Below are 27,479 nucleotides of genomic sequence, written 5' to 3' on the forward strand. Positions count from 1 at the left end.
GTGTGTGTGTGTGTGTGTGTGTGTGTGTGTGTGTGTGTGTGTGTGCATGTGTGTGCATGTGCACATACATGTGCACACAGGCTTAGAGTGGTCATTGGCCACAAAGAAGAACTAAATCATCTTATATAGAGAACAAGAGATAACTAGGTTGAGAGAATAATAGCCTAGTTGCAAAATCTCTATTCAAACATAAAGGGTGAATTTATCCCAAAGAGCAGCATACAACCAGCATGAGATTGGGCCCATTAGCATTCCCTCACGGGGAAATGTCTAAATTAGTGAACCAATACATTTGTTGGGGTTACTTACAGAAGTATGCACAACTCAAAGACAGCTACATCTCCGGGAAGTCCCCTGGGTAACTTCCAGGCAGCTTCATTTCTGAAGAGTCCAACCTGCAGCATAGAGGACTTGTGAAAAACTGTAAAAATTGTTTTTAAATGTTCCATTAAACCCAAAGAAAACAGTCCCACAACAAAGCCAGACACAGAAAATTAGGGTGACATATTTTCTGTCATATGTGGAGCCTAGAGAACATAGAGATGATGTGAAAGCAGAAGGATCTATCAAGGAAAAGGACCGCAGATGGGGCAGCAGATCCATGGGAATACTGGCAGAACTGTATAATGGAAGAATGTCGTATGCACATATGAACATGTCATAATGAAACCTAGTATTTTGTACAGTTAATATGGAGTAGACAACAGCACAAAGAAATTAGAGATTAGTCTAGCTATATGAAGATGCTACATCAAAGATCACTCCTTTTTGATGGACAAATTTAATTCCTTATAACTGTAGAGCTGAGATATTCACTTGCTTGTCAGACATTAAATGTATCCCACTCTTAGGGTCTAGAAGTTACCCAGACTTCTTGTACCATGGTCCCATCTATCTTCAAAGTCAGCAGTGAAGACTCTTCCTTATGGCAAGGTCATCTCCTGCTCTCAAATTCCTCCCAAAGAGTGGCCAATTCCTCCTTGGCTGCTGAGTCAATAAGGGCAGGCTTGGATCCTTTCCCTTTCCTAACAATGGATTTGGAATTTTAATTACATCTTCAAAACCCAAGAGCATTTGCTTTTTTTAGATAACTAGGAGATGCATTTGGAGATAGGGATTTGGGGAGCCACCGAAACATTCTGCCTACCATATGAAATAGTTATAAATCTATTTTACTGGCTGGAGAGATGGCCAAGCAGTTAAGAACACTTTCTGCTTTTTCAAAGGATAGAAATTCTGTTCCTAGCACCCACACTGGGCTTCTTAGTGATTCCAACTCTACAGGACCTGATGCCTCCTCCTTCTGGCTTACTTAGACAGCAGCTTGCACTGACACATGTATATGCACAGGAGAAGGCTCTCTCTCTCTCTCTCTCTCTCTCTCTCTCTCTCTCTCTCTCTCGCGCGCGCGCGCACACACACACACACACAGATGGTGAGATATAATTAATAAAATAAAGTAGAATTTGGATCTGTTTTAGTCAGTTTGGGATGCCATAATAAACCACCCCAAACTGGGCAGTTTAAACCACAGAAATTTCCTTCATAGTTCTGAAGGCTGGAGATCCAAGATCAAGGTCCCTGTAGGTTTGGTCTCTCCTGTAGCAATCCTCCATCCTTCCTTTTAGGTAGCTGCCTTAATGCTGCTCTTTTTACAGCTTTTTCTTTGTACACGCACACTCCTTGTGTCTGTGTGCTCTAGCTTGATATTTCTATGAAAACATCAGACATATTGGATTGAGGCTTCTACACATGATCTTCATGGAATAAGCAATAATGATAGTCACTGATCTGTCAGGCTGGTTCTGAGTGTGCAGCTCAGTAGGCTGTCTCATTTACAGACACTATGACATTACATCACACACCATTATATAAATCCCAGCTTTTTCAAAAGGATCCCCTTATTTTTATTGGAATGCCTGACTCTAGTGCAGGTTATCCAGGCTACATTCTCAGGTTCCTTTTATCCACCAAGACTGAGCAGATGAGCTGGGCACAAAGACATGATGATGATTAATTCTAATTGCTCCTTTTAAACAGTAGAATCAAGTAAGGAAGATTTAAAAATACATTTTGCAGTCTCTTACATCAAAGTGTCTGTTTCTAGAACAGTTCAATACAGTTAAGCTAAGACATTTGAATTAAAGCGTTTAAGAATGAAAAGCTTCTCTGGATATTTGGTTTTACATTAACTTCTTGAGTTGTCTGAACCCTAACTGTGGAATTTGCACAGCTGTAGGCAAATTCTCTGTAATAGGTGAAAATCTACCTGGGGTGTGAAACTGAAGAATAATTACAGAAATATCACATCTGAATAGATAAGGGGATTCAGCGGGCAAGGGTGCTTGCCACCAAGCCTGACACTCTGGGTTTGATCCTTGTGTTTCTTCCAGAGCTGGACGGAGAGAACCTACTCCTGAAAACTGTCTTCTGACCATAACATGAGCTCTGCACTGTGCATGTGTCCATGCACACATGCCAACAAAGATAAATCAATATTAGAAATCTCACATCTAAGAATCTGGGTATGGTGATGCTCATGCATGCTGTAACCCCAGAACTTAGGAGCTGGAGGATATACAAGTTTGTGGCTAGCCTGGACTACATGAGAAGAGAAGGGGGAAGGGAAAGAGAAGGAAAAGAAGAAAAGAAAAGGAAAAGGATAAGGATAAAGGCAGAAGAGAAAAGCATTCTTTCTCACTGTGTACTGCACTAACCTTATCATGCTGCTCTACTGGAAGCACTAGTCTCGGCCCTCCTCTTCTTCTGGGTGCCACCAGCTGTGTCTTGCCTGGCTCATCAATTCCTTCTCTGCTTCTCACCTGACTCCTCAGCTCATTCACAGCATCTGTGCAAGGCAGCGGAGCTGGTCCCGCCTCACTGCGTGCTGCCTGAGGCTGATAAAAGGTATCTGCTCCCACAGCCAGACTGGTGCTAACAAAGCTTCTCCCACTTGCCTGGATGCTGATTCCTTTGCTTGTCCTCAGCTCTACATGGTAGGCTCTCTCATCATGGAGGAGGACATATACCTGGACCTCTTCCTGGATCCTTATACCATCCAGGTGAGCCTGGCAGCCACATTGCTGAGAACAAGGGCTGGTGTTGGCCTTGGGGATCTCTTTGAAATGACAAATCCACCCCAAGAGGCAGGCTATTACCCAGACCCTCCAGTTGAACTTGAGTGAGGTGACCAGGGTTGCCAATCAGACACCCTAGTCATGAAGTTAGATGACCTGGTCCTGGTGGTAAAGTGACATGCCAGCAGTTACCTTGGGTTACAGTGCTCCTGCTTTGCTCAGTCCAGGCCAGGTACAGGACATCTGGCTTCTCAAACTAACAGTGAACAACTAAGTTTACAGATATCTGCTTGCCTCTGCCTCCTGAACTAATCCTCCTGCCGGGATTAAAGGTGTAATCCAACACTATAGAGGGTGATGCCAGCCTGGGCTACAATGAGAGACTATCTCCAAAGCAAAACAAATATCAATTTGAAATACTTTCTAACATTTAAATCTCAGTATCTTATTTATCTGTCCTAAATTCATATAATTTTAAGTCTTTTCTCTGATTAGAAAAAAAAAGCAATGCAGAGTCTTTAATTAGTGTTGATTAGCCAACTAAGATTATGTTCCGATGTTCACTTGCTTAGTATAAAATGTGAGTTTCCTGGGTTCATCAAGTTAGCTACATAGTTAGGAGCAATTACCAGTCTTGCAGACAACCTAAGTTCAGTCCCCAGCACCCATGTCTGGGAACCATGTGGCTCATGACTTTCTGTAATTTCAGGTCCAGTGAAGTCTGATAACTCCTTCTAGATTCCTTAGACTGCTACACTAATTGCACATGCTCCCTTCACACATATACATAATGACAAAATAATAAAAATAAATCCTTAAAAACTAAATGTGAATTTAAGACTGAAGGAACATTTCAGTCAACTGGTGCTATGGCTAACTGATAGAGTGCAGCTGCTCTCTTTAACAGCTGAGGCGAGGGACAGCTTAGTAGGCTATAACTGAAGTAGGAAAAACATCATATGATAAATGCTTTTTCTATGTTTTAAGACCTACAAACAAAAGATTTATTTATCTTTATTTTCTATGTATGAGTGTTTTGCCTGCATGTATGTATGTGCACCATTTGTTTCCCTGATGCCCAGTAGATGAGTCCAAAAGATGATATCAGGTCCCCCTGAACTGGAGTTACAGATGGTTGAGAGTAGCCATGTGGAAGCCACAGACCTGAGTCCTCTGGAAGAGCAGTCAGTGCTCTTATGCATCATCTTTCCAGCTATAAGATACACTTTTAAGCATACTGTAGTAGAATCTTGGTTGGTACTTTGTAGTAGGAGGCAGGGTATGAATTTAAGCAATCTTGGACCACCTTCTAGACTGAACCCATTGCCTTCCTGTCATAGTGGAATCCCACTGGTGTAAAACACTAGTGTTTTGATTTCTTTTGTTTTGCAAACTGCCTAGGATGACTTTCCTCCAGCTATGTCTCAACTGCTCAGCCCAGGAGTGCCTTTAGACATGCACTCACTTCCATCTAATCCAGAGACTGTGTTTCATCCACATCTTGGTGGCATCAAAAAGGCATCCACTGACTTTTCATCTGTGGATCTAAGCTTCTTACCAGATGAACTTACCCAAGAAAATAGAGACCAAACTGTCAGTGGAAACAAGCTGGCAAGTGAGGAAAGCTGTAGGACTCGAGATCGACAAAGTCAGTTGAAGTTGCCCGATGAACATGGCAGTGAGCTGAACTTGAATAGCAACACTTCACCAGATACCCAGTCATGTCTGTGCTTTGATGATGCTGACTCCAACCAGCCCTCTCCAGAAACACCAAACTCCAATGCCTTACCTGTGGCATTGATATCATCCATGATGCCAATGAACCCTGTTCCAGGATTTTCTGGAATTGTGCCTCAATTACAGTAAGTATACTTGTTTTTCAAGTGAGGGATGCTGCTAGATGCAATTTATATTTCAGAACATGGTAGCTAATTTCAGGATAATGGTGTAAAGCAGAGAAGTTCAGATTGCTTTATTTTTTTCAGTTATTTTTAATCTTTATGAAATTTATTAATTCAGTTTATACCCCAATATCAGCTCCCCGCTCCTCCCAATACTATCTCAAGTAGATCATCTCCCCAGTCCTCCTTCCCCTTCTTCTTGGATTATAACCAATGGTGGTCTGGTTACTTATAAAAGGAAGCACCAGTTCTTTACACATTCTTGAAAGATTGTATTGTTTCTACCAAAGCATTCAAGTTTTAACAATAGGAGTTAAGGCTGGATAAACACAAAGGAGTTTGATTTGGAAATTTCTTTGGATTTGTGGTTTCTGTTTTGAGACATAGTTTGCTACTAGTTGAAAAATTTAAGATTTAAACCTTAACTTTAGTTGTGAAATGTTAGAAAATGTTATGTGAGCACACTGAGGTTTACTAGGGACCACAGTATTTTAAATTTCAAACTGAGAATTCTCCCCGTAGCAAGTTGCTAAGGCAGTCTATGAAACAAGTTAAAAAGTTGGTGTTGAAACTATACTTTTATGATTTTCTGACTTGTTTGTTCAGGAATGTAGTTTCTACTGCAAATCTGGCCTGTAAATTGGACCTGAGAAAAATAGCCCTGAATGCCAAAAACACAGAATATAACCCAAAGGTAAGATACCTCCGTATTCCTTTCAATCATTAATTTTACCTTAGGTTATTTTCCTTGTACAATTTTGACAAGTCTCATTTCTTTTATTTTTCTTTTTTAATTAGGCATTTTCTTCATTTACATTTCCAATGCTATCCCAAAAGTCCCCTATACCTGCCCCCGTACCTGCTCCCCTACCCACCCACTCCCACTTCTTAGCCCTGGTGTTCCCCTGTACTGAGGCAGATAAAGTTTGCACGACCAATGGGCCTCTCTTTCCATTGATGGCCGACTAGGCCATCTTCTGATACATATGCAGCTAGAGACACCAGCTCCAGGGGATACTGGTTAGTTCATATTGTTGTTCCACCTATACAGTTGCAGATCCCTTTAGCTCCTTGGGTACTTTCTCTAGCTCCTCCAAGGGGGCCCTGTGATCCATCCACTAGCTGACTGTGAGCATCCACTTCTGTGTTTGCTAGTCCCCAGCTTAGCCTCACAAGAGACATCTATATCAGGGTCCTTTCAGCAAAATCTTGCTAGTGTATGCAATGGTGTCAGCTTTTGGAGGCTGATTATGGGATAGATCCCCGGGTATGGCAGTCTCTAGATGGTCCATCCTTTTGTCTCAGCTGCAAAATGTCTCTGTAACTCCCTCCATGGGTGTTTTGTTCCCAATTCTAGAAGGGGCAAAGTGTCCATACTTTGGTCTTCATTCTTCTTGAGTTTCATGTGTTTTGCAAATTGTATCTTATATCTTGGGTATTCTAAGTTTCTGGGCTAATATCCACTTATTAGTGAGTACATATTGTGTGAGTTCCTTTGTGATTGGGTTACCTCACTCAGGATGATGCCCTCCAGGTCCATCCATTTGCCTAGGAATTTCATAAATTTATTCTTTTTAATAACTGAATAGTACTCCATTGTGTAAATGTACCACATTTTCTGTATCCATTCCTCTGTTGAGGAGCATCTGGGTTCTTTCCAGCTTCTGGCTATTATAAATAAGGCTGCTATGAACATAGTGGAGCATGTGTCCTTCTTACTGGTTGGAACATCTTCTGGATATATGCCCAGGAGAGGTATTGCAGGATCCTCCCGTACTACCATGTCCAATTTTATGAGGAACCGCAAGACTGATTTCCAGAGTGGTTGTACAAGCTGGCAATCCCACCAACAATGGAGGAGTGTTCCTCTTTCTCCACATCCTCGCCAGCATCTGCTGTCACCTGAATTTTTGATCTTAGCCATTCTGACTGGTGTGAGGTGGAATCTCAGTGTTGTTTTGATTTGCATTTCCCTGATGATTAAGGATGTTGAACATTTTTTCAGGTGCTTCTCAGCCATTTGGTATTCCTCAGGTGAGAATTTCTTGTTTAGCTCTGAGCCCCATTTTTAATGGGGTTATTTGATTTTCTGGAGTCCACCTTCTTGAGTTCTTTATATATATTGGATATTAGTCCCCTATGCAATTTAGGATAGGTAAAGATCCTTTCCCAATCTGTTGGTGGCCTTTTTGTCTTATTGACAGTGTCTTTTGCCTTGCAGAAGTTTTGCAGTTTCATGAGGTCCCATTTGTCAATTCTCAATCTTACAGCACAGGCCATTGCTGTTCTATTCAGGAATTTTTCCCCTGTGCCCATATCATCGAGGCTTTTCCCCACTTTCTCCTCTATAAGTTTCAGAGTCTCTGGTTTTATGTGGAGTTCCTTGATCAACTTAGATTTGACCTTAGTACAAGGAGATAGTAATGGATCAATTTGCATTCTTCTACATGTTAACCACCAGTTGTGCCAGCACCATTTATTGAAAATGCTGTTTTTTTCCCACATAATGGTTTTAGCTCCCTTGTCAAAGATCAAGTGATCATAGGTGTGTGGGTTCATTTCTGGGTCTTCACTTCTATTCCATTGGTCTACTTGTCTGTCGCTATAGCAGTACCATGCAGTTTTTATCACAATTGCTCTGTAGTACAGTTTTAGGTCAGGCATGGTGATTCCACCAGAGGTTCTTTTATCCTTGAGAAGAGTTTTTGCTATCCTAGGTTTTTGTTATTCCAGATGAATTTGTAGATTGCACTTTCTAATTTGTTGAAGAATTGAGTTGGAATTTTGATGGGGATTGCATTGAATCTGTAGATTGCTCTTGTCAAGATAGCCATTTTTAGTATATTGATCCTGCCAATCCATGAGCATGGGAGATCTTTCCATCTTCTGAGATCTTCTTTAATATCTTTCTTCAGAGACTTGAAGTTCTTATCATACAGATCTTTCACTTCCTTAGTTAGAGTCACACCATGGTATTTTATATTATTTGCGACTATTGAGAAGGGTGTTGTTTCCCTAATTTCTTTCTCAGCCTGTTTAAACTTTGTGTAGAGAAAGGCCATTGACTTGTTAGAGTTAATTTTATATCCAGCTACTTCATTGAAGCTGTTTTTCAGGTTTAGGGGTTCTCTGGTGGAATTTTTAGGGTCACTTATATATACTGTCATATCATCTGCAAAAGGTGATATTTTGACTTCTACCTTTCCAATTTGTATTCCCTTGATCTTCTTTTGTTGTCGAATTGCTCTGGCTAGGACTTCAAGTACAATGTTGAATAGTTATGGAGAAAGTGGGCAGCCTTCTCTAGTCCCTGATTTTAGTGGGATTGCTTCCAGCTTCTCATCATTTACTTTGATGTTGGCTACTGGTTTGCTGTAGATTGCTTTTATCATGTGTAGGTATGGGCCTTGAATTCCTGATCTTTCCAAGACTTTTAGAATGAATGGGTGTTGGCTTTTGTCAAATGCTTTCTCTGCATCTAATGAGGTGATCATGTGGTTTTTGTCTTTGAGTTTGTTTATATAGTAGATTATGTTGATGAATTTCCATATATTAATCCACCCCTGCATCCCTGGAATGAAACCTACTTGGTCAGGATGGATGATTGTTTTGATGTGTTCTTGGTTCCCGTTTTCCAGTATTTTTGCATTGATATTCAGATGGGAAATTGATCTGAAGTTCCCTATCTTTGTTGGGTCTTTCTGTGGTTTAGGTATCAGAGTAATTGTGGCTTCATAGAATGAATTGGGTAGAGCACCTTCTGCTTCTATTTTGTGGAATAGTTTGTAATTTTGGAATTACATCTTCTTTGAAGGTCTGATAGAACTCTGCACTAAACCCATCTGGTCCTGGGCTTTTTCTGTTTGGGAGGCTATTAATGACTGCTTCTATTTCTTTAGGGGATATAGGACTGTTTAGATCATGAACCTGATCCCGATTTAACTTTGGTAGTTGCTATCTGCCTAGAAATTTCTCCATTTCATCCAGGTTTACCCGTTTTGTTGAGTATAGCCTTTTGTAGATGGATCTGATGGTGTTTTGGATTTCTTCCGGATCTGTTGTTAGGTCTCCCTTTTCATTTCTGATTTTGTTAATTAGGATGCTGTCCCTGTGCCCTCTAGTGAGTATGCCTAAGGGTTTATCTATCTTGTTAATTTTCTTAAAGAACCAGCTCCTCCTTTGGTTGATTCTTTGAATAGTTCTTTTTTCCACTTGGTTGATTTTGCCCCTGAATTTGATTATTTCCGGCTGTGAGTTTTCCTCTTAAAAATGCTTTCATTGTGTCCCATAATTTTGGGTATGTTGTGGCTTCATTTTCATTAAACTCCAAAAAGTCCTTAATTTCTTTCTTTATTCTTTCCTTGACCAAGAGGAATCATTGAGAAGAGTATTGTTCAGTTTCCACGTGAATGTTGGCTTTCTATTATTTATTTTGTTATTGAAGATCAGCCTTAGTCGATGGTGATCTGATAGGATCCATGGGACAATTTCAATATTTTTGTATGATGAGGCTTGTTTTGCGACCAATTTTTTGGTCAATTTTGGAGAAGGTACCATGAGGTGCTGAGAAGAAGGTATGTCCTTTTGTTTTAGGATAAAATGTTCTGTAGATATCTGTCAGATCCATTTGCTTCATAACTTCTCTTAGTTTCACTGTGTCCCTGTTTAGTTTCTGTTTCCATGATCTGTCCATTGGTGAAAGTGGTGTGTTGAAGTTTCCCACTATTATTATGTGAGGTGCACTGTGTGCTTTGAGCTTTACTAAAGTTTCTTTAATGAATGTGGCTGCCCTTGTATTTGGAGCATAGATATTGAGAATTGATAGTTCCTCTTGAAGGATTTTACCTTTGATGAGTATTAAGTGCCCCTCCTTGTATTTTGATGACTTTGGGTTGGAAGTAGATTTTATTCGATATTAGAATGGCTACTCCAGCTTGTTTCTTCAGACCATTTGCTTGGGAAGTTGTTTTCCAGCCTTTCATTCTGAGGTAGTATCTATCTTTTTCTCTGAGATTAGTTTCCTGTAAGCAACAAAATGTTGGGTCTTGTTTGTGTAGCCAGTTTGTTAGTCTATGTCTTTTTATTTGGGAGTTGAGTTCATTGATATTAAGAGATATTAAGGAAAAGTAATTGTTGCTTCCTGTTATTTTTGTTGTTAAAGTTGGCATTCTGTTCTTGTGGCTGTCTTCTTTTAGATTTGTTGAGGGATTATCTTCTTGCTTTTTCTAGGACGTGGTTTCCGTCCTTGTATTGGTTTTTTTCTGTTATTATCCTTTGAAGGGCTGGATTCGTGGAAAGATATTGTGTGAATTTGGTTTTGTCGTGGAATACTTTGGTTTCTCGATCTATGGCAATTGAGGGTTTGGCTGGGTATAGTAGCCTGGGCTGGATTTTGTGTTCTTTTAGGGTCTGTATAACATCTGTCCAGGCTCTTCTGGCTTTCATAGTCTCTGGTGAAAAATCTGGTGTAATTCTGATAGGCTTGCCTTTATATGTTACTTGACCTTTTTCCCTTACTGCTTTTAATATTCTCTCTTTATTTAGTGCATTTGTTGTTCTGATTATTATGTGTCGGGAGGAATTTCTTTTCTGGTCCAGTCTATTTGGAGTTCTGTAGGCTTCTTGTATGTTCATGGGCATCTCTTTCTTTAGATTTGGGAAGTTTTCTCCTATAAATTTGTTGAAGATATTTGCAGGTCCTTTGATTTGAAAATCTTCATTCTCACCTACTCCTATTATCCGTAGGTTTGGTCTTCTCATTGTGTCCTGGATTTCCTGGTTGTTTTGAGTTAGGATCTTTTTGCATTTTCCATTTTCTTTGATTGTTGTGCCAATGTTCTCTATGGAATCTTCTGCACCTGAGATTCTCTCTTCCATCTCTTGTATTCTGTTGCTGATGCTCACATCTATGGTTCCAGATTTCTTTCCTAGGTTTTCTATCTCCAGCGTTGCCTCACTTTGGGTTTTCTTTATTGTGTCTACTTCCCTTTTTAGGTCTTGGATGGTTTTATTCAATTCCATCACCTGTTTGGCTGCATTTTCCTGCAATTCTTTAAGAGAATTTTGTGCTTCCTCTTTAATGTCTTCTACCTGTTTAGCAGTGTTCTCCTGTATTTCTTTAAGTGAGTTATTAAAGTCCTTCTTGATGTCCTCTACCATCATCATGAGATATGCTTTTAAATCCTGCTCTAGCTTTTTGGGTGTGTTGGGGTGCCCTGGACTGGGTGAAGTGAGAGTGCTGGGTTCTGATGATGGTGAGTGGTCTTGGTTTCTGTTAGTAAGATTCTTACGTTTACCTTTTGCCATCTGGTAATCTCTGCAGTTAGTTGTTATAGTTGTCTCTGTTTAGAGATTGTTCCTCTGGTGATTCCATTGCCCTCTATCAGCAGACTTGGGAGACTAGCTCTCTCCTCTGAGTTTCAGTGGTCAGAACAGTAGGCAAGCTCTCCTCTTACAGGGAAGGTGCACAGTTATCTGGCGTTTGGATCTCTTCCTGGTCGAAGGTGAAGGCCCAAAACAGGACCTTTCCCAGAATCTGTGTTGCTTTGGCCTGTCACAAAGCTGTTAGCTTCAGTACTCCACACTCTCACCTGTGCAGACTACTTTCTGAGGAGTCCCGGAACCAAGATGGCTCCTGTAGATCCTGAGGCTAGGGCCTCCCGGGCCGGGCGGATACCTGTCCTCTGGCCGGGAAGTGGCCGGATGTCTGGAGCCTGAAAATGGCGGTGCCTCAGAAGCTTTATGGCTCTCGCCTGTCCCAGAAGCTGTTAGCTTCTGTAGTCCCCACTCTCACCTGTGCAGACTACTTTCTGCGGGGTCCATAATTTCATTTTCTATAGTGGGTTTGTTTTCTCCTGAAATAGAATTAAGCCACATAGTTTAGGCTCGGATCGACTTGGCTCTCCTCTCCTCTCCTCTCCTCTCCTCTCCTCTCCTCTCCTCTCCTCTCCTCTCCTCTCCTCTCCTCTCCTCTCCTCTCCTCTCCTCCCCTCCCCTCCCCTCCCCTCCCCTCCCCTCCCCTCCCCTCCCCTCCCCTCCCCTCCCCTCTTTTCTTTCTTTCTTTCTTTCTTTCTTTCTTTCTTTCTTTCTTTCTTTCTTTCTTTTTCTTTTCTTTCTTTTTTTTTGGGGGGGGGGGAACCACCTCTTTTTTTTTTTAATTAGATATTTTCTTTATTTCCATTTCAAATGATATCCTGAAAGTTCCCTATACCCTCCCCCCACCCTGCTCCCCTACCCACCCACTCCCACTTCTTGGCCCTGGCGTTCCCCTGTACTGGGGCATATAAAGTTTGCAAGACCAAGGGGCCTCTCTTCCCAGTGATGGCCAACTAGGCCATTCTTCTGCTACATATACAGATAGAGACATGAGCTCTGGGGATACCAGTTAGTTCACATTGTTGTTCCACCTATAGGGTTACAGACCCCTTCAGCTCCTTGGGTGCTTTCTCTAGCTTCTCCATTGGGGACCCTGTGATCCATCTTATAGATGACTGTGAGCATCCACTTATGTATTTGCCAGGCACTGGCATAACCTCATACGAGACAGCTATACCAGGGTCCCTTCAGCAAAATCTTGCGGCATATGCAATAGTGTCTGGGTTTGGTGACTGATTATCAGATTGATCCCCGGGTCGGGTAGTCTCTGGATAGTCCATAGTTTAGGCTTTTCTTAAACTTGGAATCTTCCTGCCTCAGTCTCCCAAGTGCTGGAATTATAGGCATGTACTACAACACCGAACTCAAATATGTTTGTTTATTCAGATGAGATCTCAATGTATTTCAATCTTGCCTCAAACTTAATATGCTGCCAAGGATGATCTTGAATTTTCTTTTCCCATATCTCCATATCCAGGGTGCTGGGCTACCAAACCTGGATTATTTCCATCTGGGCAATGAAACTCAGGGCAGCATGTGCGCTCAACAAGCACTCTGCCAATAGAGCCATATCCTCGGCTCTCCATCTATACTCTTCCTTTAGAAACGGGATCCAGTAAGAGAAAAAGGAAGTATGTCGATGTAAATTTAACTAGTTGTAGTTTTATATCCTTACCAAGTTCTGATAACATTGGAGGTTACTTAATTTCTTGTCTATTAAATAAATTCAAATTACTCTTGTTATATGTCTAAATGAGAGAAATAGAACTGGCATGGTTACTTTTAAAATGGCTGTAAAATAATCTTATAACTATAATTCTTGTTAATGTGTAGAGAACAGACCTAGACATTGTTTGTTTTTTCCCATTTAGTTTCAGTTTCCTCAAGATTTTCATATATAAAGCCCAACTTTCCAACTGGGCTAGTGGTAACTTCCAGGAGAGACTAATGCTCACATTGGCTTTGGTTTGCAGAGGTTTGCTGCAGTAATAATGAGGATCCGAGAGCCAAGGACAACAGCCCTCATATTTAGCTCTGGGAAAGTGGTCTGTACAGGAGCCAAAAGGTATGAGGAAGAAGTTTTCACTCTTACCCTATAGGCAACTCATTATGTAAGAAATTAAGCATAGCATTTGTGTGAAAGTTCACAGTGGGAGTAATATATATTTTTTACTGCCAAACAATTAACATGTTAAAAGTTATTAGTCTTACATATCTAAGCTGTATCACACTTTTATAGTCACATGTTTGGTTAAGATTCTAGGAACATGACTATAACAACTTGCTCTTAATATAAACACATATATGTTATAGATCTAAATATTACACACTCATATTCTTTATAAAATATATATGTTAAAAACAAGTTCATGCACATTATATATAATGTTATACTATATGCATATTATTATACATGCATATATTGTATACAAAAGATATATATCTTAGGAAGGTAGAACTTTCTAAATGGGAAATTTCTTGAGCATTCACTCAGGAGGCACCTCTGAAAAGATTCCTCTTTCCTGGCTCTCCTGCAGAGGAAGTTCCAAACTGATGATTTTTTTTTTTTTTTAACAAAGCTGCCAGGAGAATTGGTGCCCTTCTGTATCAGGTGACCAGCAAGCCCCCTCCTGAGAGGTGGTACTGATGTTCAGCTACAGACCACAGATGATTCATTTCCTTCTATGACCATCGCCTGCCAATGTGCTTATTTATAGCTACTTCATTTATTGAAAAAAATACATTGTTTACATTTATATTTCATGATCAGTGAGATTAAATACTTCATCATAAACATGTAAGATGCTTATTATATCTTTCGTCCAGTATTCTAGAGATACTTTCCCTTTGTTAACAAACTTTTATATTTTATGTATTTTATAATTTTATACTACAAATATTTTTCCAGATTACTATTTACCATGTTTTAGAGGAGGTTTTGAAAACACAGTCAGTTGATTCATTTTTTTTCACTTTTCTTCATCATTTGGAATCTTTTTTGGAAAGGCATTTCCCCTTCTAGAACATGATATGAACATTGACTGTCAATGTTTCTCTAGTCTTTTTCATTTGGGAGAAAGAAGAGTGGAATTTTGATTCATTTTGAGCAGTGGTTCTCAACTTTCCTAGTGCTGAGACCCTTTAATATAGTTCCTCATGTTGTGGTGACCCCCAAGCATAAAATTATTTTCATTGCTACTTCATAGCTGTAATTTTGCTACTGTTATGAATTATAATGTAAATATTTTTGGAGATAAAAGTTTGCTAATGGGGTCGTTACTCACAGATTGAGATTTACTGTTCTAGAACAGGCTTTTTCTGAAGGGAATACTGCTGCCTACCGGGGTAACCTGTGGCCACTATGGCTGCCAAGAACTGGAAATATTTAAATTAATTAGATAGGGTAGGTCTAGAATTTTATTTCAGTGTAAAATAATATTTTCAAACCATTATTCAATATCCAAGGGATACTTATTGAAGAGTGTATTCTGACACCATTCTCATGATCTTTCACATTGAGTTCTTTGCAGGTGTATAGCTAAACCTCTGGGCCTTCCATTCTACCAGTCTATGGATCTCTTGTCCCCAAAACCTCCATTCTTAAGTAATTATAGGACATTCATGTAAGATATATCCAGGAATGTTTATTTTAGCAGAGTTTAAAATTTAATAACTCTCTAGTAGGAGGGTATTAACTTAAGTCACAAAGTGAAATTGTATTAGCTATATACACACATTGAGCTAGAAGTAGTACCATAGTGTGTGCTTGGTTGGGGAATAGACAAAATTGTAAGTTCATTATCTAACTTTGTGAAAATGTGCTCATATCACAGACATTGTGAATTCCTATCTGAATTTGGCTTTGAAATTCAGTTGATGGTAGTGTGTTAAGGTAGAGACACTGGTTATCTGAATCTACTTGGTTCTTGAATTTTGCATAAGGAGTCATGAGTGTTTGTTCAAGAGACAGCAGCATAACTATTCAAACTCTATAGCAATCTATTTTCTGTAATGATAAGGACGAAGGATACATGTTTGCTTAGGGCTATTTGCAGAAGGTAAAATTCAAATAATTCTTGCCACCTGTGATGAGACTTTAGAGTTTTAAATCTATTTTCTAATGTTTGTGCAACAAGTATATGTATAGACTTTGAGGTGTAGTGAAATAGGAATTTGTATGTGAAATTTACAGCAAAGTAAGCCTTCCTTTATAAAATATCTATTCCATGGTTAACTTGGGACATTGTTGAAGTTAGGCTCTGCCCCTTGCTCCTAGAAATAAGACTCGGACTCATATTTACAAATGGCCACAAAGCTAGGCTCTACTCTGACTAAATCATGACTAAAGATGCCCATTTATTTTAACCTACATTTTGCCACATGACTAGTTACCTATGCTCAGGTACCATTGTCTGTCTCCTCACTTCCTTTCAGGCTCCTCCCTTGCCTCCTTCTCTCCTAGAATTATTTCTCCTCCACATGGCTCACCTCTATTTCCTGCCTAAGCTATAGGCTATGAGCTTTTTAATTGACAGGTGAGGTATCCATACAATATACAAGATGATCTCTCTACAGGACATAGTTTTACTCAGTAGTGTCAGGAGTTAGAATTGGGTAGAGAGAAACAGGAATAATTAAAGTAAAGTGCATATAACACAGTTCACATAAGAGGACAGTGAGGTATTTAGAGAATCCAACACTTCCCTTCATCCAGGCAAGCTGAGTCACATTGGCTTTTCTTTTAGGAACTGCCAATTTACAACTTAAAGATGGAGACACCCCACAAGGAGAGCTATGTTCCCATGATTCACTCACCAGATGTGGCCCCTGTCCAGCAGCTGCTGCTGCTCACTGCTGTTTGGGCAGGAGAACAATGTTAGATGAAAACTACAGGTTCAGTCTTAAGATTTTCATGTTCTCTGACTAGGATCTGACCATTTGAAAGATGTGGCTGTGTTTGGATACATTTTTTCCCCTCATGTTGAGTATGTCTCATAGCAGTTGAGTAAGAAAGCTGAGAAAACTTGGTCAAGTTTTAAGGAATTTAAATTTGTTCTTGACAATTTGTCTGATCAAGATCGAAGTCTATCCCACTCACTTGGCACATATCTTTCTTCTGTGTGTTATTTTTTTTAAATGGTCTTGGTACTTATTTTTGTTCCTGTATAAATGTCTCCAGACATTTAGTCTAGGGCAGTTATCAGGCTGTAATGAGGACTGGAAGCACTTAGGAGGCTGTGGACAGCAGTTTGTTGGACCCAGACAAGAGTGTCTATGTGACAGAGGGCAAACCTGGGTCATGGCTCCTCTAACAAGATTTTAGGTCTGTGGACACACTTTGAGAAATGGTGCAGTAGTTAGTTTTCCAAATAACATCTAAAACAAATAAAAGTACCCTTTAGATGAGAGATGGCCAATCAAAGTTTTTTTGGTGGGTTGGTTGAGTTCAACTTATATACACTGTATCAGACCTTTGATATGATATTACAGACAAAAGTATAGGAGGGAGGTCCCTTTCATGGAACTTCTCTTACTTGTATTTTATTTTTGTAATTCTGGAGATCAAACCCAGAGCCTTGTACACATTAGGCAAGTAAAGTCATGGAGCCACAGCCCAGCTTACAGACTCAGTTTCACTGGAAGTTGAGCATAGGCTACAAGTGTAACACAAATAGAGGAGACAGGATGTCGAAGATGCCATTGGTCAAGTAGGTGTGGTGATGTGTGCCAGTAGTTTCTAGCATGAGAGACTGAAGCAGGAAAATTGTTACGAGTTACCCACTAGTGGCTGTAGAGCCAGACCATCTCAGAAACAACAAAAATGCCTTTCTTTAATTATGCTTGCATTTCCTCAGTGAAGAGGAGTCTCGGCTGGCAGCGAGAAAGTATGCTCGTGTGGTGCAGAAGCTCGGGTTCCCCGTCAGATTCTTCAATTTTAAAATTCAGAACATGGTTGGAAGCTGTGATGTGAAATTTCCCATCAGGCTGGAGATTTTGGCACTAACCCATCGGCAGTTCAGTAGGTATGATGGTATCAAGCTGAATCTTGTACTTACTAAACTAAAGCAGTTAGAAAATTTAGGCTGATGATATAAGATAGCTTTCAGAGAAAATGAGCATTTACCAAAATAAATAAATAAATGAATAAATAAATAAATAGAATAGAATAGAGGCTGAAGGCAGAGTGTCTGAATAGATCAAGATGCTGTGCCCAACTTACCAAAAGTTACTATGAAGCCAGTGTCTTGAAATAGTGTTTTTCATAGAAAAGCTGCATAGTGATCACTTAAACAACTTTAGCCCACATCTCTGATTGGGCAGCTCCACCAGGAGAGAGTCGGCTTGCAGTCCCACAAAGTTCATACCCAACTCTGGTGCTTCTTGGCTGGAGTTTTCTGTGTTCAGGTGCACTAATTTATAAAATAGGCTAAAGTGGCTTTGGAGATGGTGGTGGGAGAAGTGAAGGGCTGAGGCTGTTAGATGGAGGGTAGGGAGTGAAGGGCGGAGGGGGAGAGAGGGAGAGAGGGAGAGAGGGAGAGGGGAGAGAGGAGAGAGGGAGAGAGCGAGTGAGAGAGAGAGAGAGAGAGAGAGAGAGAGAGAGAGAGAGAGAGAGAGAGAGAGAATGTGTGTGTTAGAGAGGAGGAAAGACAGCTATGGAATAGCCTCTGAGTGTGATCATATCTAGTTGTGTTTATTTGGGAGGAGCATCTTTGAGTAGCTGTAACAATGCTGTATTTACATTATTCCTGTCCTTAGGGAGCCTTGTAAACTCCTGGCTTCTTTAATCCTAATCTCCACAGCCAGAGTGGCTCCCTGTCCTCAGCTCAGCCCTCAGAGAGGGCAGCTCAGGCTTCAGGGATCACAATACTTCTTGAATACACACTGGGGCCAAACTCCTAACCTAATGTAGGATAGCAGATGCTTTTCCATTTTCTTGATTACTTCAGGCTCATTCCACCCTTCTCCCTCCTTTGGGAGTGAACAGTGAGTCTGTTCAACTATGTGGGTAAGGACAGTAGGAGGGGGCTTTGATAGCTTTCCTTGTAGACCCAACCCCAACAGAAGTTTAAAGTATCTGGACTTTTCTTAACTGTCAAACTATAGTTCATTCCTAGATCTAGCTTGGACAATTCATTCTCCTTCCTCCTAATTATTTTCATTTCCTCTTCCATACAACTTGCTTATTGAGTGACTATGCTATCTGTTATTATTATTACTTTTTTATTTTTTAAAAGTCTGAGCTTTGTGAATAGCTTTGTCCCTTCCTTATACAATATACATTGCCTCTAGGTGTGTTTTCTTCTTCAACCCAGGGATAATTTATAAACTTAGTACATACTCAATTTTTATACTTCATTTTAAAATATGCAAACACTGCCACTTTATTGTTGGGAGTCTTGAGCCACAGGTCTCCAGCTCCCTTCTTAGAACACACGAATGAGCTCTATCTCAACTCAAAGCATGGGTGAGGTAGACTCCTGGTTTTCCTTTCAGGCCACTTGGGGCTTGACATGCTGTTCATGTCATGCAATTCATCTTCCTTCTTCCCTTCCTTTCTCAATGACATGCAGAGGGATCACAGTAGACAGTGACAGTCACCTGTCACCATTTTCACTTTTTAAAAACAAAACTGCCAGAAGAACAAGAGTAGAGTCAGTTACTTGGCTTATATCTTCCAAAAGCAGCCCATACCAGTCTTGTGTTCCCAACCAGCCAGATTTAGGGGCCCGGTCACTTTTGCTGTGTCCGTCTGGAAGGTATTCTTTGTCTTCCTGAAACTGTTTCTAGTTTCACTCTGGCCTCCCTCAGAAGCACTCTGTCAGGCCTTCATCCACAGAATATAGATGTCAATACCAGTGTGTGTATATTCTTAACATTGGGAGCCTTAAGGGACTTTTCTAAGCAGAGAAAGAGATTTCTTCTTAGCTCTTTTTCTCAATGCCCAGAGCTTTTGGGAAACATGACACTCATCACTCATGATCAGGTCAACAGTAATTTAAGGTCTGAAAATTTCATTTCAACATCTAATTCAGTCCTGGTTTTAAAATAAGGTCTGGCTATGTAACACAGGCTGGTCTCACAATAAAGTGATCCTCTTGTCTCAGCCTCCTGAGTGTTAGGATTATAAGCATGCACAACCGGGTTCAGGGGGTGGGGGAGGCTGTTAAAGCCAGTGCCTCCTGTCTCTTAGGCAAGGGCTCTACCACCTAGCTACATTACCAACATAGTTTCCCCCTTGCTACTTTCTCTATCAATCTATATTACAATCCTCTTTATAGCTTTTTGTGAGCATTTCCACTTTAGTTTTAAACTAAGAAAATATGCTAATAAGTACTTGTTAAGGGTCTAAAATCCAGGTGAGTATTGTGTAGTAGCTGATAAGGTACTACTGGCCACCTATGCAGCCTCAGTCCCTTGACCATCTGGAGTTGGCTGACTAAAATAAAGACAAATTGTCAATGTTAGTCATGAACTGTGATAGGCACTATGGAGCTTAGACAGAGAGAGTAAGAGGTTAGAGAATAAGAGAGAGAGGAGAGAAAAAGTAAGAGGGAGAGTAAGGAAAGTAAAAGCTTAAGATAGTGAGGAGGGGCCAAGCAGCCCCTCATATAGTGGGCTTTGTTATCTTGCTGTTGCTAGGTAACTGGAGAGGAGTCTATCCTGAAGACTAGAAGCTTGGGACATTGTGTATATGACTAAAAGACATGTTTCTCCTGTGGGGGCTGTGGGGACAGTAACTTTGACAGGAGCCAGGGGTCCAGGAGACATGAAGGAACACCTACCATCCCATGTAGATGAATTATCACCACCAGGTTCTACCAGGGTTCAGACCTCAGCTCGACTGGAGACCAAGCTGTCTGTGCATAGCCCATTGCCCCACAGGGCTGGATTTGTGGAAAGATATTGTGTAAATTTGGTTTTGTCATGGAATATCTTGTTTTCTCCATCTATGGTAATTGAGAATTTTGCTGGGTATAGTAGCCTGGGCTGGCATTTGTGTTCTCTTAGGGTCTGTACAATATCTGCCCAGGATCTTCTAGCTTTCATAGTCTCTTGTGAGAAGTCTGATATAATTCTGATTGGTCTGCCTGTATATGTTACTTGACCTTTTTCCCTTACTACTTTTATTATTCTTTCTTTGTTTAGTGCATTTTGTGTTTTGATTATTATGTGACAAGAGGAATTTCTTTTCTGGTCCAGTCTATTTGGAGTTCTGTAGGGTTCTTGTATGTTTATGTGCATCTCTCTCTTTAGGTTAGGGAAGTTTTCTTCTAAAATTTTGTTGAAGATATTTACTGGCCCTTTAATTTGGGAATCTTGGCTCTCTTATCCTTAGGTTTGGTCTTCTCATTGTGTCCTGGATTTCCTAGATGTTTGGGGTTAGGAGCTTTTTGCTCTTTGCATTTTCTTTGAGTGTTGTGTCAATGTTTTCTATGGTATCTTCTGCACCTGAGATTCTCTCTTCTATATCTTGTATTCTGTTGGTGTTGCTTGCATCTATGACTCCTGATCTCTTTTCTAGGTTTTCTAACTCCAGGGTTGTCTCCCTTGTGGTTTCTTTATTGTTTCTATTTCCATTTTTAGATCTTGGGTGGTTTTGTTCATTTTCCTTTCCCTGTTTGATTGTTTTCTTCTATAATTCTTTAAGGGATCTTTTTGTTTCCTATTTAAGGTCTTCTAGCTGTTTACTTCTGTTTTCTTATATTTCTTTAAAGGAGTTAGTTATACCCTTCTTAAAGTCCTCTATCATCATCATGAGAAGTGATTTTAGATCTGAATTTTGATTTTCTGGTGTGATGGTGTATCCAGGTCTTGCTATGGTTGGAGAGTTGGGTTCTAATGATGCCAAGTAACCTTGGTATCTGTTGCTTATGTTCTTTAGTTTGCCCCCCCCCCACCATCTGATTATCTCTAGTGCTACCTGACCTTCCTATGTCTAACTGGAGCCTATCCTTTCTGTGATCCTTATTGTGTCAGAACTCTAGTCCAATTGTCTCTGTGATCCTGTGATTCTGTGATCCTGTGATCCTGGGCGTGTTAAAGTGCCTGGGAGTGGAGTTTTCTCTTTGTATTGTGGGGCTGGCTGTGGAGTTCAAGCCCAAGGTCTGCTCAGGGCACCTGCTCAGACTGGAATGAATCCATGCCACTGGTCAGGTGGGGTTTCCTGGGTCCCTGGATCCTGCTGGTCCCAGTTACTCCCAGTGTTGGGACAGATGTTAAGTCCTCAACCTCTGGTTCTATGATCCTGGGCTTGTTAAGAGAACCTGGGAGTGGAGCTTCCTCTGGGTGTTGTGGGGTTGGCTGTGAAGTTTAAGTCCAAGGTCTGCTCAGGGCACCAGCCCAGAACTGGAAGCCAAAAGTTAGCTGGTCATGATGATCTGAAATCCTAGAACTCAGGAAGCCGAGGCAGGAAGGCCACAAGATCAAGGTCAGCCTGAGCTATGCATAGCAAGTACTGGACCAATCTTAGAAACATACAAGGAGGCCTTGCTTAAGAAACCAATAAAATCAAATAACCCCATTAAAAAATGGGGCTCAGAACTGAACAAAGAATTCTCACCTGAGGAATACCGAATGGCAGAGAAGCACCTGAAAAAATGTTCAACATCCTTAATCATCAGGGAAATGCAAATCAAAACAACCCTGAGATTCCACCTCACACCAGTCAGAATGGCTAAGATCAAAAATTCAGGTGACAGCAGATGCTGGCGAGGATGTGGAGAAAGAGGAACACTCCTCCATTGTTGGTGGGATTGCAAGCTTGTACAACCACTCTGGAAATCAGTCTGGCGGTTCCTCAGAAAATTGGACATAGTACTACCGGAGGATCCAGCAATACCTCTCCTGGGCATATATCCAGAAGATGTCCCAACCGGTAAGAAGGACACATGCACCACTATGTTCATAGCAGCCCTATTTATAATAGCCAGAAGCTGGAAAGAACCCAGATGTCCCTCAACAGAGGAATGGATACAGAAATTATGGTACATTTACACAATGGAGTACTACTCAGCTATTAAAAAGAATGAATTTATGAAATTCCTAGCCAAATGGATGGACCTGGAGGGCATCATCTTGAGTGAAGTAACACAATCACAAAAGAACTCACACAATATGTATTCACTGATAAGTGGATATTAGCCCAAATCTTAGGATACCCAAGATATAAGATACAATTTGCTAAACGCATGAAACTCAAGAAGAATGAAGACCAAAGTGTGGACACTGTGCACCTTCTTAGAATTGGGAACAAAACACCCAGGGAAGGAGTTACAGAGACAAAGTTCGTAGCTGTGATGAAAGGATGGACCATTTAGAGACTGCCGTATCCAGGGATCCATCCCATAATCAGCTTCTAAACGCTGACACCATTGCATACACTAGCAAGATTTTGCTGAAAGGACCCAAATATAGCTGTCTCTTGTGAGACGATGCCGGGGCCTGGCAAACACAGGAGTGGATGTTCACAGTCAGCTATTGGATGTATCACAGGGCTTCCAATGGAGAAGCTAGAGAAAGTACCCAAGGAGCTAAAGGGATCTGCAACCCTATTGTTGGAACAACATGATGTACTAACCAGAACCCCGGAGCTCTTGTCTCTAGCTGCATATGTATCGAAAGATGGCCTAGTCGGCCATCAATGGAAAGAGAGGCCCATTGGACTTGCAAACTTTATATGCCCCAATATAGGGGAATGCCAGGGCCAAAAGAATGGGAATGGGTGGGTAAGGAAGTGGGGGGCGCTATGGGGGACTTTTGGGATAGCATTGGAAATGTAATTGAGGAAAATATGTAATAAAATATTAAAAATAAAAAAAAAGAAACCAATAAAATGTAATCATTCTAGAGACAGTCTTACTATGTAGCTCAGACTTGTCTTAAACTCTCAATTCTTCCTTGGTCTCATGAGTGCTAGAATTTACAGGCATTAGCAACCAATCCCCAGTCACTAAAAGCTCTTGGTTTTGAATGTCTTAAGTGTCTACAGTTAGGGCCAGGATTGTAGCCCAGTGTCACGGCACTTCCCTAAAATGTGTAGGGCTCTGGGTTTAATCCTAGCATAAAAACAAAATTTACACTCAAAACACTATTCTTGCTGAGAGAACCAAGAAGAGGCTTTTAGTAAAATGGTACTTTCTACAACTGTGAGGTGAGATTTAACATGTGGGATCTTGAATGTTTTGGAAAACCAGTGAATGGCAATCCTATTTATCATTTTCTCTGTCTCAGCAGTTATGAACCTGAACTTTTCCCTGGCCTTATTTATAAGATGGTAAAACCACAGGTTGTGTTGCTAATCTTTGCATCTGGAAAAGTTGTGTTAACAGGTAAGTTCTAAGGCTACTATCCCACTGCATAAAATGTAAAGCTGTGTGCATGCTTCACTACTACTTCATGGAATTGTATGCATTCTGTTCATAATGGGTAATTTTTGCCATACTGGAGAGAAAATGATATCACCCTCAGATCTCAATTCCTAAAATTCATATTACTTGATGTGTATTTATATCTTGCCATATTGCTTTATATCAACCATCATCACACATGCAGCTTAACTTGCTACTTGAGTCTCTTCAAGGGGAATTTTAATAAATTGTACAATGTTTTAAGGCAGGGACTGACACATCTTCTCTGTAAAGAGCCAAACACTAAACATTTACTCTGATAGACCTGGCATCATAAAGAGGGTTTGGACTGTGAATTATGTGACTACAATTTAAAAGTGCCACATAATGGTAGTGTTATATTTTCTCCTAATCACTTAAATATATAGAAGTCATTCTTGTCTGTTAGCTGACAAAATATAGTCAGTACCCTGTTTTTGCCAGCTCTATTGCTTTTTTCTTACTCCTGTTTTAACAGGTTAGTGAATCAAATGTGTCTTCCCATTGCCAGATATATGTATGCTCCCTTGTGTTTGTGATGTATAAATGGGAAAAGCACTTGACTACTTTGTTTGAGAATTATTGGTATAAGTGCTCAGAAGTTAAACTTTCATTTATTACTGTTTTAAACTCTTTGAGCATAAATTTCCAAGTTCCTTTAGAGGCATCTATAGTATATTCTCCTATAATCAAACCTTCCTTCTAAATAGTTTATCAAGACTTCCAGTAGTATTTTTAAAATTGTACAGAAGGCTGGGTATTGTGGCACTATCTTTTAATCCATACACTTGGGTAGCAGAGACAGGCAAATCTATACAAATAAGAGGTCATTCTAGTCTACATAGTTCCAGGCCACCAACCAGGGTTACATAGCAAGATCCCATCCCCAATACCGCCACACACAGTTTGGCTAGTTCAGGTAATTGTATTGCTGGTTGGTGGGCACGAGATGAATTCACAAATCTGATATCTAAATAACAGACTCTTAATTTTGGGTACCTACCATGTACCTGTCCTGTGTTAGAATGCAAATACCCATCTGGCAGCATCGCAGCGCTTTGGAGATGGAGTTATGTTGTAGTGAATCTCATTAAAAGAGAAGTTAAGCCAGGTGTACTTAAATTGACCATCCAGTGTCCCTAATCCTGCCATATGCTCTTCAAGGATAATAAAGTGGCCTGTGGTTTTGAAAAGACTTCACACAAACATTAGTGTACATAACTCTCTCACTAACCTATCAGAAAGGATGCTGTCTTTCTGGTAAGGAAACTGAAACTTGGAGGTCAGGTGAGATGCTTAACGTTTGCAAAGTTTAGTGAGTAATAGAGCTGGCAGTTGAATGCCTGCCTGAATACTCAACCATTTTCAAAGCCAGCCCTTTCTCAGTACAGCAGGCCACATCTTGCTACCTCAGTGGCCAGGATTAGAGATAATGTAGATCCCAAAGGGGCTCTCATCATAGCAAACAGAAAAGGGAGAGTAAACTCTACTTAAAATAGCAGGGTCACCTAGTTGGGGCTGCTGCTATAAGGTAGTGGTTTTCAATATTGGTTATTAATTAGACTATGAGACTGTGATGGTTTGTATATCCTTGGACCAGGGAGTGGCACCATCTGAAGGTGTGGCCTTGTTGGAATAGGTGTGACCTGGTTGGAATGGGTGTGTCACTGTGGGTGTGGGTATAAGATCCTCACCCTAGTTGCCTGGAAGTCAGTCTTCCACTAGCAGCCTTTGGATGAAGACATAGAACTCTCAGCTCCTCCTGTGCCATGCCTGCCTGAATACTGCCATGCTCCCACCTTGATGATAATGGACTGAACCTCTGAACCTGTAAGCCAGCCCCAATTAAATGTTGTTTTTTATAAGACTTGCCTTGGTCATAGTGTCTGTTCACAGCAGTAAAACCCTAACTAAGACAGAAGTTGGTACTCTTAACCGCTGAGCCATCTCTCCAGTCCAACTTCTGTGAGCTGAGAGTTCTATGTCTTCATCCAAAGGCTGCTAGTGGAAGACTGACTTCCAGGCAACTAGGGTGAGGATCTTATACCCACACCCACAGTGACACACCCATTCCAACCAGGTCACACCTATTCCAACAAGGTCACACCTTCAGATGGTGCCAATCCCTGGTCCAAGGATATACAAACCATCACAGAGACTAAGGTTTCCTTTGATGTCCATACCTTACTTAGTAAGGAAATATTGAATGAAGTCTGAGACACAGTTGGAAAGAGAAGATTCTACTTAGAATGTAAAGGGCCCTGGGTCTGATCCTCATCACTAGAACTAGCACTAACTTGATAAAATCTTGTTTGAACATGTAAGAATGAGTACAGATGGCACTTGGTTGATGACTTCTAGTGTAAAGGAAGGAATGCTGGCTGCATGTCTCCCTCATAGCTGCTGTTTTATGATTTAGGTAACTTCAATTTCTTGCTTTTGCTATCATTTATGAAATTAGGAAATTATATACTCTGCTGTGTTAGAAATTAGTACATTGAAAACAAGACACTAGCCAGAAGTTAGTGGATCCACAGTAGTTATTTCTGCTGGTAGTTGGTTTGGATACAGGAACTGAGGGTGTTAGTCTTAGGTCTCTTATAGAACATTGCATTCATATCTCTACTAATCCCTGTATGACTAAAGACAAGATTCACAGAGAGGGAAAATTAAGGGAACTCCTGCCTTAAAGCATGTGTTTTAGAGAGACTATGGCTATAGTGCCCTTTTTCCAATTCTTTTCTGTATTACAAAGAAATGCTACTCACTGTAAACAACTAAGGAGGTGTCATCTTGAAACCAGTCACAAAATTGGGCATCCTTATAATCCCAGAACTGGGGAGGCAGACACAGATGGGTCTGTTCTGAGGCCATCCTGGGATATTTAACTAGAGCATTTCCCAAAATAAAAGAGGCAGCAATTGAACATGGCAAAATGAAATTTTAGCATGAAAAATGTTTGTGGTGTTCTTATATTAAAGATTATATACACTTGGACTTTTTTATAGGTGCCAAAGAGCGTTCTGAGATCTATGAAGCATTTGAAAACATGTATCCTATTCTAGAAAGTTTTAAGAAAGTCTGAGTGCATCACTGGGCTTCAAGCAATGATTTGGATATGTGATTAAGCACAGCAGAGAGAGAGCTGATTTCTTCTACACATGGGTCTAGAAGCATCCTTTGTTTTCTAGCAGCCATGGGTCTCTATTATTATGCTAATTGATTATGTCTTTTTGTTTGATTTTGCCTTGTTTTGGAAACAGGGTCTGCTATGTAGCCTAAATTGTAGTTTGATTTATTACAAAATGATTCTGTGTGAATAGCCATGATTAAGAAATGAAAATTTCTTACTCAATGAGTATTGTATGTTATTTAATTATAAAAAATAAGAACAAGTAAACGTATTTCAGAATTTGAAATATGTCAGGCCTTGCTAGTGTGAGGCATTAAGACCATGCTTTATTTTTTAAGTATGTAATATATTAGTACATAGAAATTTCAAGTGAATGCATATCTTGATATTACCTGTAATATAACAGCTATCAATAAAAACTCATGTTTAATTTCTTTTCATTTCAAGTATAGAAGAGACAGCATCCAGACCTTTTGGTAATGGACACTGTGAAATCACTGGGGTGAACCAGTGAAATATCCCAAACCTTAAAATCCATTGTTTGAAATAAAATTGCTTTCCAGCAGCCACCAGCCTGTTATTCTGATATTATGCTGATGACTTTGTG

The 27,479-nt window shown here is 40.3% G+C and overlaps 1 protein-coding gene across 2 annotated transcripts; it reads left to right on the plus strand.

Annotated features, from left to right (window-relative positions):
* The first annotated feature begins 2,993 nt into the window (after positions 1-2,993).
* Positions 2,994-26,824, plus strand: Tbpl2 (TATA-box binding protein like 2). 2 transcript variants are annotated; one of them, XM_021156421.2, is made up of 7 exons: positions 2,994-3,062; positions 4,479-4,939; positions 5,585-5,672; positions 13,327-13,418; positions 17,209-17,376; positions 23,585-23,682; positions 26,748-26,824. In XM_021156421.2, the coding sequence occupies exons 1-7, from the start codon at positions 2,994-2,996 to the stop codon at positions 26,822-26,824; spliced, it is 1,053 nt and encodes a 350-aa protein (XP_021012080.1). The 2 variants fall into 2 exon arrangements, with proteins under 2 accessions (XP_021012080.1, XP_021012081.1); XM_021156422.2 differs by having other exon boundaries at positions 23,588-23,682.
* The last annotated feature ends 655 nt before the right edge of the window (positions 26,825-27,479 follow it).

Source organism: Mus caroli, unplaced genomic scaffold (genome assembly GCF_978045245.1).
Source record: "Mus caroli unplaced genomic scaffold, Mus_caroli_1 scaffold_2, whole genome shotgun sequence".
Lineage (NCBI taxonomy): Eukaryota > Metazoa > Chordata > Mammalia > Rodentia > Muridae > Mus > Mus caroli.

Coding starts and splice junctions, on each gene's coding strand:
- Tbpl2 (XM_021156421.2), top strand. CDS start 2,994: ATGGTAGGCTCTCTCATCATGGAGGAGGACATATACCTGGACCTCTTC. Junction 13,419..17,208: donor GTCTGTACAGGAGCCAAAAG/GTATGAGGAAGA, acceptor GCATTTCCTCAG/TGAAGAGGAGTCTCGGCTGG. Junction 23,683..26,747: donor TGGAAAAGTTGTGTTAACAG/GTAAGTTCTAAG, acceptor ACTTTTTTATAG/GTGCCAAAGAGCGTTCTGAG.